This window comes from Oreochromis aureus, linkage group 6, assembly GCF_013358895.1.
Source record: "Oreochromis aureus strain Israel breed Guangdong linkage group 6, ZZ_aureus, whole genome shotgun sequence".
Classification (NCBI taxonomy): Eukaryota; Metazoa; Chordata; class Actinopteri; order Cichliformes; family Cichlidae; genus Oreochromis; species Oreochromis aureus.
The window spans coordinates 39,179,950-39,194,334 of NC_052947.1; the positions used below are offsets into that span (position 1 = coordinate 39,179,950).

Consider the following 14,385-nt stretch of genomic DNA (forward strand, 5'->3'; position numbering starts at 1 on the left):
AGTTAAAGATCATCACACAAGAAAGAAAGTCTCCAAAGGCCTCCATAAAAAGAAGAAAAACATTCATAATTTTTATTTGGACAGCACCAAAAGCAGATTAACAAAAACACATAATGCACATGATAAAAAGCAACGAGTAGGCAGGAGGAGATTAAACCAAGAATACATTTTAAAGCCAACACACCAGTGGAAACTCCTCTAAGGGGCCGATTCAGGAGGTCTGGAGTCACGCAGGAGGTGTTGGAAATGTTGCCCCAGGTGATGTCATTGTGACATTAACACAAAGTTTCCCCACAAAGCATTTTAATGGAATATATACTTGTACTGAATGGTTAATATACAAAAGCAGTTTATAAAGACAAAAAAACCCCATTTGATTTACCCAAAACAAACAAAGCAGCATTACATGATTTTAATATAAAAAAGATGACTTTTTTAACTTGATAAAACTATTGGATAACATGATTATGATGCATCATTTCCTGTAAGAAAACATCATTTAAAGATGCCTTTCAGATACTTCACTACATCCTGGTAGATGACTTTGAGGTGCGAGCCGTCGCAGTACGGAGCGTTTTTGGTTTGCTTGCAGGCGCACAGCAGGACTGTCCTGTCTTTCTCGGGGGTGAAGCGAAAAGGAGAGATACTCGGAGCTTTTTTCGTGTGAGTGCCGTCGCAGAAAGGCTGAAGAAGAGGAAAAAAAGCGGGTTGAAGACACAAACTTGAAACTTACTTTTATCAGCCTAAAAATGACAGAATGCACGTGCCACAGATGTATCGCAGTAAGCGATCACTGTGGATGAACCCGGCTATAAGCTGCTAATAAGACAGACTGAAAGTTCTCCTGCTGTTGCTCCTCAGCTGACACGCCACATTAGGACTTTGAAACTGTGGACTGAAATTGGTTGTTGCTGGTGAACTGTCTTCATCACCAGTGAGGATCCCTGATACAGAACTGAGGTCAGTTTTGAGTAAAAGTTGACATTTTTGCTCTCTGTGAGGTTAGAGGTCACATGGTCCTCCACTGAGGGGTCCAGAGGTGCCCGAGAGATGGGCCAAATTCAAACCAGATAAATCGAGGTGATCACATCTGTGCATGGTTAGGTTTTTAATGGCGTTTAAACATCAGTCAGGTGTTTATCATAAAGGAAAGGATCACATGTAAACCAGAGGGAATGATCTTTCTTTTCCTGGACACACCAAAATGAAAGAACAAAACCCAGACACCGAAGATGTATTAGAGTTAATCCAGTTTTCTTTATGTTACTGGGACCTCATTAAAAACCAGTTAGTCTCGACCAGCACGGTGCTTCTTAAAGAGTGGCTTTCAGACGGGTGGGAATGTAAACAGGAGTAAATGAGGCGAAACTCTACGTGATTGATGTGCTGCATTAGCTTTTACCCCAGATGACCCTCCAGCCCCAAGTGTCTCTGAAACCTGAGCCTCACCTGCTTCTTGCTGTGGCCACAAGCGCACCAGGCGTAGTGTTTTCCAGCAGACAGCTTCACCCTGTAGGGAAGCCGGGCGGCAGGAACCGCCTGGGTGGACTCCAGACAGCACTGAACCTGGAGCACAAAGTGAGACACAAACTTATCGTCCACACTAATGGATACCACAACATCCTGCAGTGACACATCCCGTGTGGTCTAAGCCAAAACACAACTCCAGGCTCTCAGAGGGCTGTTTGAATAACAATCAGAGTGATGGAGTGCTGCCTCACATGACCCGAGGCATTCGCAATCACACAAACTCCTTCAGGTTTACTTTGAGAACCCAAATTAAAAACGTATGTTAAACTTGTTTTGCTTACATCACAAAATTACACTGTAGTCGCTGTGATGTCGCCGATTTGGTTCCACTGGATAAAAAACTCAAACAAATGAATAATAATGTAAAAACTTTGAATAAGTGGGTCTACATTTTTACACTCAAGCTTAACCCCATCCCCACCCCACAAAGAAAAAGAGGAAGTGGGACTGGGAAGTCAGATTAGTCTTTTCTGATTATAGTTTAAGTTTTTTAACCTCTGGAGCTGAAAAATGAAGCCAGCTCAGAGTGTCACAAACTGCAGTTCCTCTGAAGTCCTCTAAAAGATGGACAGTCACCATGGCATCGCCTGTTTTGAAGTCTCAAGAGGAGCGTTTTTGCACTCTCCGGTTCCATCAGCATGACCTGAAACTAACCTCTGAGCCCATAAACTCAATATGAGAGAGCTTATTGCAGTCATAGAGCAAAGAGTCGCACTCAGATAACCCGGGTCTCCCCCTGGCTTTTTGGAAAGCTGAGTTCATCTTTAGTGTCTCACACAGGCCTGATTACAGTCAGACCAGCTGAATCCAGAAATCACTTAAACAGAACCAGGAGTGAAGCAGGAGAAAAGCTCTCATAGAGCAACACATCACGCCACGATCTACAGAAACAGAAGAAACAAAGCCATTGACATGTAACAGTGTGGAAAGGGTTACAAAGCCATTTCTGACAGAGTCCAGTGAATCACAGACTCATCCAGGAGGTCACAGGAGAAACCAGAACAACATCTGTGGAACCGACTTGCCTCAGTGAAGTTTGGTATTCAACAACAAGAAAGAGACTGGGTGAAAAGGACCTCCATGGGAGGGTTCCACGAAGAAAACCACTGCTGACCAAAAAGAACATCTCGACCATCCACGAGAGTCTTGGGAAAGATTTTTGCAGACTGACGAGATAAAAGCAGAACTTTTTGGAAGGTTTGGGTCCGTTACATCTGGGATAAACAGCATTTCATTAGAAGAAGATCAAACCAGCAGTCAAACATGGTGGTGGAAGTGTGATGGTCTGGGGATGCTCTGCTGTTCAAGGACAACTCGCTGTGACTGCTGGAAGCATGAATTCTGCTCTCTACCAGGAAATCCTGAAGGAGAATGAATGAAGCAGGACAACGATCCAAAAAACACACCAGCAGGTCCACCTCTGGTCAAAGTCTGGCCATATATCTGATTAAGGTGATCCTAAATCATCTCATACTGGAAACCAAAAGTGTCTGAATTAAAACAATTCTGCAAAGATTGTTGGGCCAATTTAGGGAGCGGTTACTCTTTTACACAGGGCAGGTAAGTTTGGAAGAAATCCTCATTTAATAAGTGCATTTTGTTTTTACTCGGATTATCTTTGAATAATATTAAAATGTGTTTGATCGGAAACTTTAAGTGTGACAAAAAATGCGAAACACTAAGACGTCGGGAAGGGGACAACTGCTTTGCATCCATCCTGATATTTTATAACTCCAGTGCGTGCACGTGAGGGGACCAAGCCCTCACGTGCTGTACCTGCAGGCTTACTCCCACATTGCATCGGGGCTAAAGGTGACCGAAGGAGGGCGCGCCAGGTTGTTTGTTTGCACAGAAAAAAAAGAAAGAAAGAAATCGGGAAATGTCGGCAGTCTGCTCCGTGGATGTCCCACCGTGACTCAGCATTCTTTAAATACGTCTGCAGCAGGAATGAGAGCAACACGAACAGCTGATAACACAATAATTAACACGAGCACTCGGCAGGCAGACTCACTGTGGGAGAATAAGCAGCCAGGAGGAGCTGAGGTCGTCTGAAGGTCTGCGCGCCTCCTCTGCGAATGGCGACTACAAACCGGGCTGTGTTCATGCTGCTGCAGGCGGCTTGTACTCCAGCTCCTGATGCTCCTGATTCTCCTTCAGAGGAAATCCGCGCACAGCTGGTCCACAAAACTTGAATCGACTCCAGTAAAAGTTACAATATGGCTGACGATGCAAGCTGATTGGGCTGTAAAAGCCTCCCCGCGGTGAGGACACGCCCCCTGTCTCACCGCTCCTCCTCCTCTTCCTCCCACGCGCTGATACCTGCAATAAATAATAATGTACACACCAGCCGTTAATGCGTTAATGCAGTGGTTCCCAACTTTTTTTTTGCCAGGCCTCCCTTTTTCACAAGAAAAATGTTCGCGCCCCCCTCCCCCCGCACAAACACATCCTCCAAACACACACACCCATATTTTGTTTACAAACTCCATTGCGGTTTATTTCACACCTCAAACATTTAGTAAACAATTAAGCAAATACAAGTAAACGGCAATAAATTACAGGTAGTAATAAAATACACTACTAACTCTTTTACGCTGCGTCCACACCTACACGGGTATTTTTGAAAACTCAGCTGTTTCTATGCCTTTGGGCTTTTCGTCAACATGTAAACGGCGTTGCGATTCACCGAAAACGGAGATTATTTAAAACTCCTTTTTTAAGTTTGTGTGGACGAGGATTACAGAGTTCGTCACGCAACGTCAAAGGTGCCTCTTTTCACGTCACGCTGTGCGCCACGTTATTGTTTACATGAGCTGGATTGCAGAATGGCAGATAGAGACAAAATACTGTTAATCTGACTATCTTCAGGTTTTACACGCTTACATAGACACACACGCAGTTACTGTCCCTCCATTTAGAAAGGCAGAGGCGTCACGGTGTAATTATTTTACATGTAGTTGTTTTTTTTCCTGTGTAATAATATTCAACATTGCTGTCAATACATTTTTTCAAAAAATGCCTCTCTGTGCAAAATAAAACAAAAACAGCTGTGGGATACTGTTTGTCCGTGATTTGAACCGGGGGAACAAATTACGGCAGGATCAGCCTGATATTATTTGTATCCCGCTGTAACTTTACTGCATAAAGAGCTAACATGTCCAAAATGTCAGGAAAAGTTAGTTATTACAAGAAGTGTTTGTGAACTAAAAATCAAGAATGTGGGATCCTGTTTGTCCGTGATTTGGAGAGCCCAGTGCTTGCTCCCTACGCAGGGAAACTAATTTTGCAGGGGAGACCTACCTTGGCACTTGTGCAGGTGAAACCAAAGGGAAGATATGCTTCACCATATTTTCTAGTCTTTGGCTTGGAAGGAAGTTGGTTTGGAAACATATTTGGCGATGCTTCATCTCCTGCTTTGCGTTTGTGTGGGAGCCCCGTCAAAAACCTGTCCACAGTGTCCAAGCGTTGGGTTTTTTCCCCCCCTTTTCATGCCGCGCCCCCCCTAGGGGGCGGGCCCCACACTTTGGGAACCTCTGCGTTAATGAATGACTGACTGCTTCGTTACTGAGATATCAACCCTGAATGCATGGAAGTCCACTAGCGCATTTTTTTTTTAAAGAACACACATTAATTAAATTAGTGAAAAAATCATATATGTGAAGATGACATCAAAAGCAAACCTATTCTTTTTATTTCCAAGGGAAAACAAGATTCGACATTAATGAGAGTAAATTTGTTTTTTGTTTCTTTGTTCTTTTAAAATCTATACATTTCAGGGATTTTTTCTGCACTTAAATAATTTTCATTAAAAACATGTTTTTAATCTGGAGATTTCGAAAATATAACCATAAATTATATTTTCGTTTATCTACGGGCAGAAAAAAAAATAGAAATAGTAAGCAAGCAAGTAGTAAGCTAACACAGACTTGGATCAGTCATGTTTAGTGACCCCCCCACATCCTGATGGGCTTTCCTCAACTTAAAGCAAGAAAGTCAGTATTAGTAAATATTTTATTAACGTTCACAAACCATTATGCTACATGACCCTTTATGAAGTCTAAAGCTTGCCTTATTAAACAGATATAAAAAAGGTTATTCAGTATATCTAACCAAAATGAAATAATGTCTCTATCTTTATGTAATTGGTTTGATGCTTTCTTAATCCTTAGCATAATGATGGTCCAATGCTTATGTTGGTGTGTATGTGCATGTTCTCCCCAGAAATATGATACATATTATTATATTAATAAAGGATGAATCTTCATATAGACCCAATGAAAGGGGACACATTTTTAGACTAAAAGAGTAATAAATTGTAAAATAAAATAAAAAAAAGTTTTAAAAGCCATGCAGAGATCATCCACACTTACTTTCCAAACTTTGCCTGAGGCGAAAAAAAAATAATTCAATGCTTTTGAACAACGTAAACGTCATTAAATTGGAGCCTAAAATCAGGTGGTGCTGATGAAACGTCGGTGTACCGCAAGGTTCGATTTCAGATCCCTCTTTATTTTCTGTTTGCTTCCTTCTGGTAAAACTTTACAGACTCACAGCATGTCCTTTCACGACGCCGACGATAAAACATAAACCTTCCCGTCAGGTCCGGTAGTCTCAGTGATGCTGGACGTCACGACTGGTTCAGAAAGCAGCAGCTTGGAGTCTTACTGGTTCAACAGATGACATCACATAAACCCGGGCCCTCATTTTACTACTCGTATTACTTTTAAAGCCCAACTGGGTGTAACCCCAACCTTCATACCAAAAATGCTGACCCCTTAAGAGTCAAACCCACATCTTTAGATCCTCACGCAGGCCCCTTTTGACTGCAAGCTAAGTCTAATTTTTTTCCATCAGGACTCGTTGAACTGGCTGAAGACATAAGGCTCGCAGAAACTCTAACCTCCTTTAAAGCACATCTTGAAAGTCATTTTTAATTGTCTTACCATTTTAACATGAATAAATCAGTTTATTTCTAATAAACCTCCAAAAAAGGCAACTTTTTCAGAAACTTTACAGCATGTAACATAGAAAACATTTTTCTTAACTTTCTGTATTTCTCATAGTGGTGTAAAGTCAATGTGTTCACTTTACCTGAAGTCGACTCCTTTATGGTGAGTAAAATACACCCACAGTTATATCACTCGACATCCAAGAGAAAATGTCAAAGAACTCAGTAAAATACATTTATTGACAAAAAAGTTGTCTTAATCTGTCCTTTTAATTTTACACACAAAAATATCAAAATACTTTACAGGGATTTTAATCTGAATATCGTCAAATTTGCTTCAATCGATTCTCTCAAACAAATACACTGTACAATGACAACGTGCTTGTCCTTTTTAAATTCAGTGCTCATTTCATTTCCTTTTTTTTTCTCTTCAGGGAACAATGCATTTAAAATTATGCATAGCTATTACTTGGTATTTAGCGATACATTTGAGAGACGTCACTGCATTTCATGCAATTCATATCCCGATAGTTAACTTCGCCGTCCATCAGACCTCACTCGGAGCCAGGTGCTTAAATGTTGCAATACATAAAAGATACACAGTACGACATTCATAACATGAATTATCTTTACCCAAACTTCAAAGCTTAAAAGAATGAATGTGTTTTTACACAAACATATTAAAGTATACAACTCGGATCTCAAAAAAATCAAACAAACAAACAAACAAAAAAAACATAAAAAAAAAAATTTTTACAATTGGGCCAAAGCGCCCCAGTGCAACATGAGAAAGAAACTGTTTCAGAAATCACTCGCGCCGCTCTGCAGGCGATCGTGTGGTCGCGCTGGTCATACTTGGTAAATTGCAGACCTCCCAGCAGGAGTCACGTTGGCTCATGTATTTGTCAACATTCTCCTTCTGTCATTGCTACAGTATTTATCACCAGCCATTGAGCTGCGTGAAGCTTCTGATGTCTACATGAGCTGCTAACAACATAAAATAAAATAAAAATAGATATCACATGTATGGGAGTTCATGTTCAAGACTCCAAACAGAGTGACAAATGAAGGAAGGAGGAAATTAAATAATCCCTTCGTTTGAGGGCGGAAAAGGTGAAATGGTGACGAGCCTTTGTTAGTAAAACTGAGCTAAGCAGAGGTGTCACTTCATAAAGTGGAATGGAAGGAAAAGCTTATAAGGGGAGACCAGGGACACCTGTAACACCCAATACTAATGTATCCAATCAGAAAGCTAGGACGACGACATGCCGGCAGGATTAACGAGCTTGTGTTCAAATTGTTGCCTTTTGTCTATTTTAATGCTGCGAAGAAAGGGGAAACAACATCGGTACATATTCTAGGTAACAGTTTAGACACATCTGCTCAAACAACTTTAATCCTAAGCTTTTTAAAATCCTTGCCACGAACCTCCTCAGTATTTTTTTAAATTTACATCCGGAGGAAGTAACTGCAGGTCAGAGTCCTCTTTGATGATTATTTGGAGCTCGCCTGGTCTCTACGTATACTTGTGTTTCTTCCCGTTTACACTTGTGTGGCTGACACAGATCGTTCAGTCATGCTACATTAGAAAATCATTTTGACACAGAAGGAATGAAAGCTAGAAGATGAGCCCGGTGTCAAAATTTCAGAGGCTCTAACTTGTTTAGAGCAACCACCTCCCCACACGGTAATCCTTGGGGGTTTATCCGGAATGAAGTTTTAAAAGTGTTCTCAACAGATCAAACGTCTTGTTTCTGCTTGTCTACACCACAGACGATAAACTGGTGCAGTTTTTTAAACTGAAACTGCAACATATGTCATGTTTTTGATGCAAGTATTTTATGAGTTGTGAAAGAAAATGTAAAAAACAGAAAATGCCACAGCTGCCCCCGGTTGCCCACAGCCTCCCTGTTTCCTATATCGATTCTGTTTCTGCAGCACTATAATTACGAGCGGTTCAAACTGCTGTGCAGATTCTCTACAAGTCCTTTTTCTCAGGTCTCTGAAGCACAAACAACTCAAAAACATTCCAACACAAAACTTACAATAGAAAATGCTTTGACACTTTAGTCACCACTATACGCTTCACACGTTTTTCCACTGTTGAAATTATCAGTCAGCTATCAAAAGTATATAAATGGGCTTAGGAAGAGTGCTTTCGTTGGACAACATGACCCTCCGTGTACCCGCAATAAAAAAAACACGTTATCAAAGAAAGACAAGAAGAGAGTGAGCCTTTGGGCTTGTGGTTTCCTCTGTAAATCTAACATCATTAAGGCATTATCTATCCAGTATTGCTAAAAGAACAGCTAGTTGGTGGACATGAAAGGAATATCTATGTATGACAGTAAAAGACTGACACTTCAGGACAGGAGTGCAAAATACTCAGAAAAATCAAAAACCTGTTAGTCCCTAGCGACCTATGAAGTACCGAGCATCCTTTAGAAGGTACTGTGTTGATGGCTAATTTGCTCTCTTAGCTACTAACATGCAAAGTGCACACTTGTTTAGGAAAAAACTATTAATTTCTTACTTACAATTTCCAAATGTTTGGTTTCGTCCGCTTAATCTCGACAGCAACTAGAAGGATATAAAAGTCTTGAGAAACTCTGGTGGTGGTTTGGAACAAAACCCGGCGCTCGCTCGCAGACAATGGCGGCTTTCTGGACACGCAGGTGCTGTGTCATTTTTACATTTACATGAGTTAATACCTTAGAGCAAACACCAAGATATCTTTTTGGTGGGCATTTATATCCAGTGAAGGCTATTGTGGTAATGAGTCTGCACAAAAGTCAACAATGAAAATACAAAGTCTGAGGTAATAACTAGCTTAATGTCGAAATGCCACTAACCACACATCAAAAATGATTGTATGTTTATCCTTTACATAATAAGTGCCTGTGAGAGGCTTCACATATAGATCTGGATGAAATTGAGTGGGGTGAACACAAAGGGAAGACACAATATCGAGGAAGACAGTTGAGGTTGCAGGAAGTGGCAGAAGTCCGCTTTTTTTTTTCTTGCTTTTTTTCCTCGCTGACTGACTGAATGGAAACTCTGGAGGGAATTCATGAACAGTCAGTGCTTGGGAGGTCAGAGAAGAGAGACTCCGACCTTCGGTTCATGAACTCTGCCTTCATCAGCAGCCCCATTGGTCTAGCTAACAAATTAGTGCAATTTAAGAAGAGACCACTGTATTCATGCTCTCTGAAAGCTGCCTACACACAAAAAAACCCCTATGAGAAGAACCTCTGATATCAAGAATTTCAAAACACGAAAAACTTCACCTTGACATTAAAGTCCATCCTGTTGTACATTCATAAAAGAGAGCTTAAGATAAAGACGACAGAGAAGGAGAAAGTCCTGGAAATTTGACCTCTTCAAGGCGGCACGTCATGCCTGATGTTTTCATCTGAGCTGCTTGCGTCTTGCGGAGAAACATCAGCCATTCTTGTCTCCACCTTTCTCTCCAGTAGCCTGAAAACACAGAGAGCAGAGGGTGTCCAGCACATCTTCACCTTCGTTTGAAGTATAACAGGATGTCCAGATACCAGCGAAACAAATGTGAGGCCACTACACCCTGAGCGTGTTGCTACATGAAATTCAGAGTTTTTCAGATGCGAGCTTGTCGTGTAAGCGCCTTCACACACCGAATGTTTTTGAAGGAAATATGTAGTCTGTATTAGGTTTCGTGGTTTGATCTGGGAGCTGAATCCGTATCACGGCCGCTTTTATACGCATTTCATGATGTCAGCGGGTCAGTTCGAGCTCTCGTTGGCAGAGTTGGGATCACGTCTGAGGAGGCAGAGAAATGATTTCAGAGAGCCGACTGACCGGAGCAGCATGGAGCTGTGTTTTAAACGGTATTATTTAACCACACGTAGTAAAGTATATACAGCACCAGTGCACATTTTGAGCTACGAGTGCACTTAGCTGCCAAATGCAGTGCTTTGATTGGTCAGATCTTTTTATTCACATATGAAAAATCGAGCTTTGATATAAATGCAGAAAATCTGTCAGTGTGAACGTAGGGTAGGAATAGGACAAATTTTTGTAAAGACATAAAATATTCACACGGATTTTAAGGACTTGTGGGATGTGTTACCGAGGTGGGTGGAAAAGTTTAGATTTCAGCTTCTCTTCATTGGCTCCAGAGCTGGATCTAAACAACAATCAACAACCAAGCTCCGTCTTATCTTAAAGACCTCGTGGTATCGTATCACCCCAACAGAGCACTTTGCTCTCAGACTGCTGCTGACGTGTGGCTCTTTCTAAAAGTAGGATCTGAGGCAGAGCCTTCAGCTTTCAGGCACTCTTCTGTGGAACCAGAAGAGTCGCTTGTCTTTCCATGCTCCACAAATTATCATGACCTGGATGAACCTACACAGACACAGCTCCCAGTTTGGATTCAGGATACAGACACCCTGTCTACTTTTAAGATCAGGCTTGAACCTTTTTGATAAAGCAGATAGTTAGAGCTGGATCACGTGAACCTGAACCTTCCCTTAGATATGCTACAATATGCTCAGGCTGCTGGAGGACTTTCCCACGATGCACTGAGTGTTTCTCCTCTTCTCCCCTGCTTTCACTGCCCATGTGTTTATATGGCACTTCATGTCATTAACTTTTATCTACTCTCTTGTCAATGATTGATAAAAACTCTTGGAAGTGGACTGTTGAGTTTTCCAGCTTCCAGAGTTTTTCAGGAGGACAATCACGAGTATTACTCACTCCGGGTTTGTGAAGCGTGTTCTCCTGCAGCCCGAAGAGTCCGCCTCCTTGGCCTCCCTGCAGGGGGGAGGCTGTAGCTGAGGACAGCAGGTTGGGTGACTGGGCAATCATGGGTGAGTTGGGGGTGGAGGTGAGAGCTCCTGTCAGCGTGAGGCGCTGCAGCTCCCGCTGTCGCTGCTGCTGCAACATCTGGCACACCAAGGCCTGCTGCTCCTGGAGGAGGATGGGTGGAGAGCGGCTTTAAGAGACGAGCAGAGAAAAGGCGCTGATGGGGGTTTGTGTGGGGGCTGATAGTGCTGGGAGTCTGTAAACGCCGAGCAGAAGCGGCAGACCGTCACCAGGGGGCAGTGTTGGACGTAGTGTGAAACAACTGGCTGTGTGGGCTAATCTTGCTCGCGTGTGTATTTGTAGCTCCTGCTGGGAATGACAGCGTGGACAAAGAGCGTCTCTATGTTCAAACTGACTGTTAAAAACAATGAAAACTGTCCCCTGGAGCCACTGCTTGTTTGTGATCTTTGATGGGGTTTTGCATCTTCCTTTCCTCAATGACCTCCGCTGTTACTCCCTTTCCTGTTTGAGCCATCTGGCCTTCATCACCCTTGAGTTACATGCTTTTAGGCTTTGTAGAGGAGAGCCTCACAAGTGTTTTTTGTTTGAACTGCATTCAAGGATTTAAAGGAAATGCCAGTTTCTGTTTAAGTTTGGGGATATTTGTATAAAACAATCATAGTCTGAACAATAACGCTGCCATAACTGAGCAGCACTCCTCTGTCAGATTTCCTGGCACCCTCATCTGCTCTGGGTTCTTTAAAGCAGCTTCAATCAAAACTCGGCCCAAAGCTTTTTTTTGGCTTTTTTTTTAGCAGAACAGAGCACCCCGCCACTTCTGGGATGAAGTGAAATGCTGAGGCACGTCTGGAAGAGTCAAGCTCAGGTGTCTGTGTCAGAGCTGGACGAGGATGCACCTGTGCTTGTGGAATTCAGGGTCAAGTAGTTTAAGCTAACTTAAGAGCAGTGGCGAGCACCCGGGGACAGGAGTGACAGTGAATGTTTTTACAGGGTTCCTGCCAGAAAACGGAGGACAAACAGTGAGTTTAAGAGCTACAGAGGGGAGTGCACTGCCTCGCTCTGCGGTTACTGGATTGGCGTTAGTAACAGACTGATAACTGATAACACACCTTATCTCAGGAAAACCTGGAGCAGTTCACATTGACCCTACTTCTTGTGGGAACTCTCACAAGCAAGTTTATTTTTTTCAAACTGCACATGTTTTATTTTATTTTTAAAAAATTGGACATAAACAAATGTTAAAGTTATTTTCCTTCAGTCGTTCTGTTTCACTAACAGGCCAAAAGTGAAAGTATCCAGTTCCCCGGTGTCTTTAGTCTACTATATCAAAGTACTTATAGTTTACAGTCAAACAGGAAACCCACTGGTTCCTATATTTACAGTGCCTGACTGGTTTGCACCCCACCAAGCTTTCCTCACTTTGCATGTCAAATAAGGGCGGCTGGTTCACTTCTGCTGGTTCACTTCTACACAAAACATTGTTGGTACAATTTCTGTCTTAACTAATATAATTGAATCAGTTATTATCTCTATATGAAATCTTGCTAATGGTTAATATCACAGAATTAATCTCCCAACTTCAAAGTGTGTTAGCAAATTCCTGAGTTACAGACAGTAATAAATTCTGTGTAAAAAGTTAGTTTTTACTGAACAGGAGGCGAGTCTGATTTCTGAATTAGTCTAAAAATAATGCGTGAGATTGCCCCTGATGTTATTCAAATAGCCCTGATTTGCTCGGTGTTCCCGTCACGACAAAACATCAGAGAGCTGCTTGCATGAGCGAGAAAATATTCTGTTCCATAAACATCCTTTTCTTATCCTAAATCAATTTAGGCCCTCAGTTAAAAGCTTTTGTAGCACAGATTTTATCGCTGTGGTGGTTCAGTGAGCTAATGAAAGTGTTTATTAATGAGTCGAACCAAGCAGCAAACACCAGGGCTGAAAAATGATGCAATACGGAAAAACTGCAATTCCTCTAATGGCCACTGGATTTCAGCTTACATTCCCAAGTAAATATGACCGACCTTACAGCATGAAAAAACTATGCAGGGAAGGGTTTATTTAAGCATAAAGTTTGCATCTTTAGGGGAATGCCTGCTTTGACTAACAAATTGATGCAAATGGACGAAGCGGCAATAATCAGACAAATAATATGGCGTGCTATGCGGTTATATGTACAAACAGACCATCCAAGAAATCTGTGGTTCAATTTTCATGAGACTAATTCTAGCTCTACTTTTACATTTCTTTATATGTCTTTATATTAATTACCAGGTAAGCGTGTCTGTGCCACGCGCCTCGCTAAACAAGTTTTAGCTGATACGTTTGTTTATCTGTTTAATGACATCATCACACCGCAAATCAGAAACATTTGGATAGAGAAAAATCTCAGAGAAGCTGTGAGAAACTGTAGAAATCATAGAGAAAGACAGAGCGATGAGGTGAGTGTCCTTACAGGTGTGAAGTTCTGTGAGGTGAGGAACTGCTGCAGCTGCTGCTGCTCGAGAAGAAGCTGCTTCTGCTGCTCTGACAGGAAGGACGACCTGAAACAGACGTTGACATGTGGACGCACACCTGTCAGAGAGCACCACCGAGTTTAAATGTTTCCCACAGATTTAGATTTTGGGGTCAGTGGGCAGGGTCAGGCACACATGCTCTCGCTAATTTATTAATAAACAGTGTTTATAATCTCCGACCCAGCAAAGACGTGATCATAAATAACAGGCTAAACAAATACAGTGGGTCTTTCTTCCTGCCAATGAACTCCAGCTGGCGGTGGTTCTGCTGCAGCCTTGTCAGGCTCGCTGTGGTGGCACATGAACCTGCTCCTCTCCACCTGCTGCAAACCTCGGGGTCCTCCATCTCACCACAGCTCCTCAGAGCAGGAGAAGAACCACCGACAGCTGCAGTCCATGACACTGCACTACGTCCTACTATGGGGAAGCAGTTCGTAGACATCAACAACAGAAATGTGGCCAGCTGGTGGCAGAAACACCAAACTAAAATTTAAAAATATTCTGCTTCAGAAGTGAGCAAGGTTGGTGTTTCTCTCTCAGATGGACAGAAAAAGAAAAGAAAAAGGAATCACTGAATCTTAAAAAAATCTG

At 42.2% G+C, this 14,385-nt stretch overlaps 2 protein-coding genes across 2 annotated transcripts in view; both read right to left on the bottom strand.

Moving 5' to 3' along the window:
* Positions 1-45: 45 nt before the first annotated feature.
* Positions 46-3,761, bottom strand: LOC116320251 (CDGSH iron-sulfur domain-containing protein 3, mitochondrial-like). The gene is made up of 3 exons (XM_031739815.2): positions 3,542-3,761; positions 1,450-1,566; positions 46-684 (listed from the first exon to the last, which is right to left on the bottom strand). Exons 1-3 carry the CDS (start codon positions 3,632-3,634, stop codon positions 496-498), a joined length of 399 nt encoding a protein of 132 aa, XP_031595675.1. The 5' UTR covers positions 3,635-3,761; the 3' UTR covers positions 46-495.
* Positions 3,762-6,700: 2,939 nt separating this feature from the next.
* The window catches only part of LOC116320241 (protein AF-17), a 31,394-nt gene continuing 23,709 nt past the window's right edge, over positions 6,701-14,385 (bottom strand). The window contains exons 18-20 of the mRNA XM_031739800.2: positions 13,734-13,821; positions 11,210-11,422; positions 6,701-9,955 (exon numbers count right to left, since the gene is read on the bottom strand). Of these exons, the coding sequence (XP_031595660.1) occupies positions 9,920-9,955; positions 11,210-11,422; positions 13,734-13,821 (337 nt within the window). The 3' untranslated portion in view covers positions 6,701-9,919. The remainder of the gene's footprint in view (positions 9,956-11,209; positions 11,423-13,733; positions 13,822-14,385) is intronic.

What these genes read in the sequence shown, in the direction of transcription:
- LOC116320251 (XM_031739815.2), bottom strand. Translation starts at nt 3,634, where the DNA reads ATGAACACAGCCCGGTTTGTAGTCGCCATTCGCAGAGGAGGCGCGCAG. An exon ending in TGGCTGCTTATTCTCCCACA is followed by an intron (nt 1,567 to 3,541) that starts GTGAGTCTGCCT and finishes TTTGTGCTCCAG; the next exon opens with GTTCAGTGCTGTCTGGAGTC. An exon ending in GTGGCCACAGCAAGAAGCAG is followed by an intron (nt 685 to 1,449) that starts GTGAGGCTCAGG and finishes CCTCTTCTTCAG; the next exon opens with CCTTTCTGCGACGGCACTCA.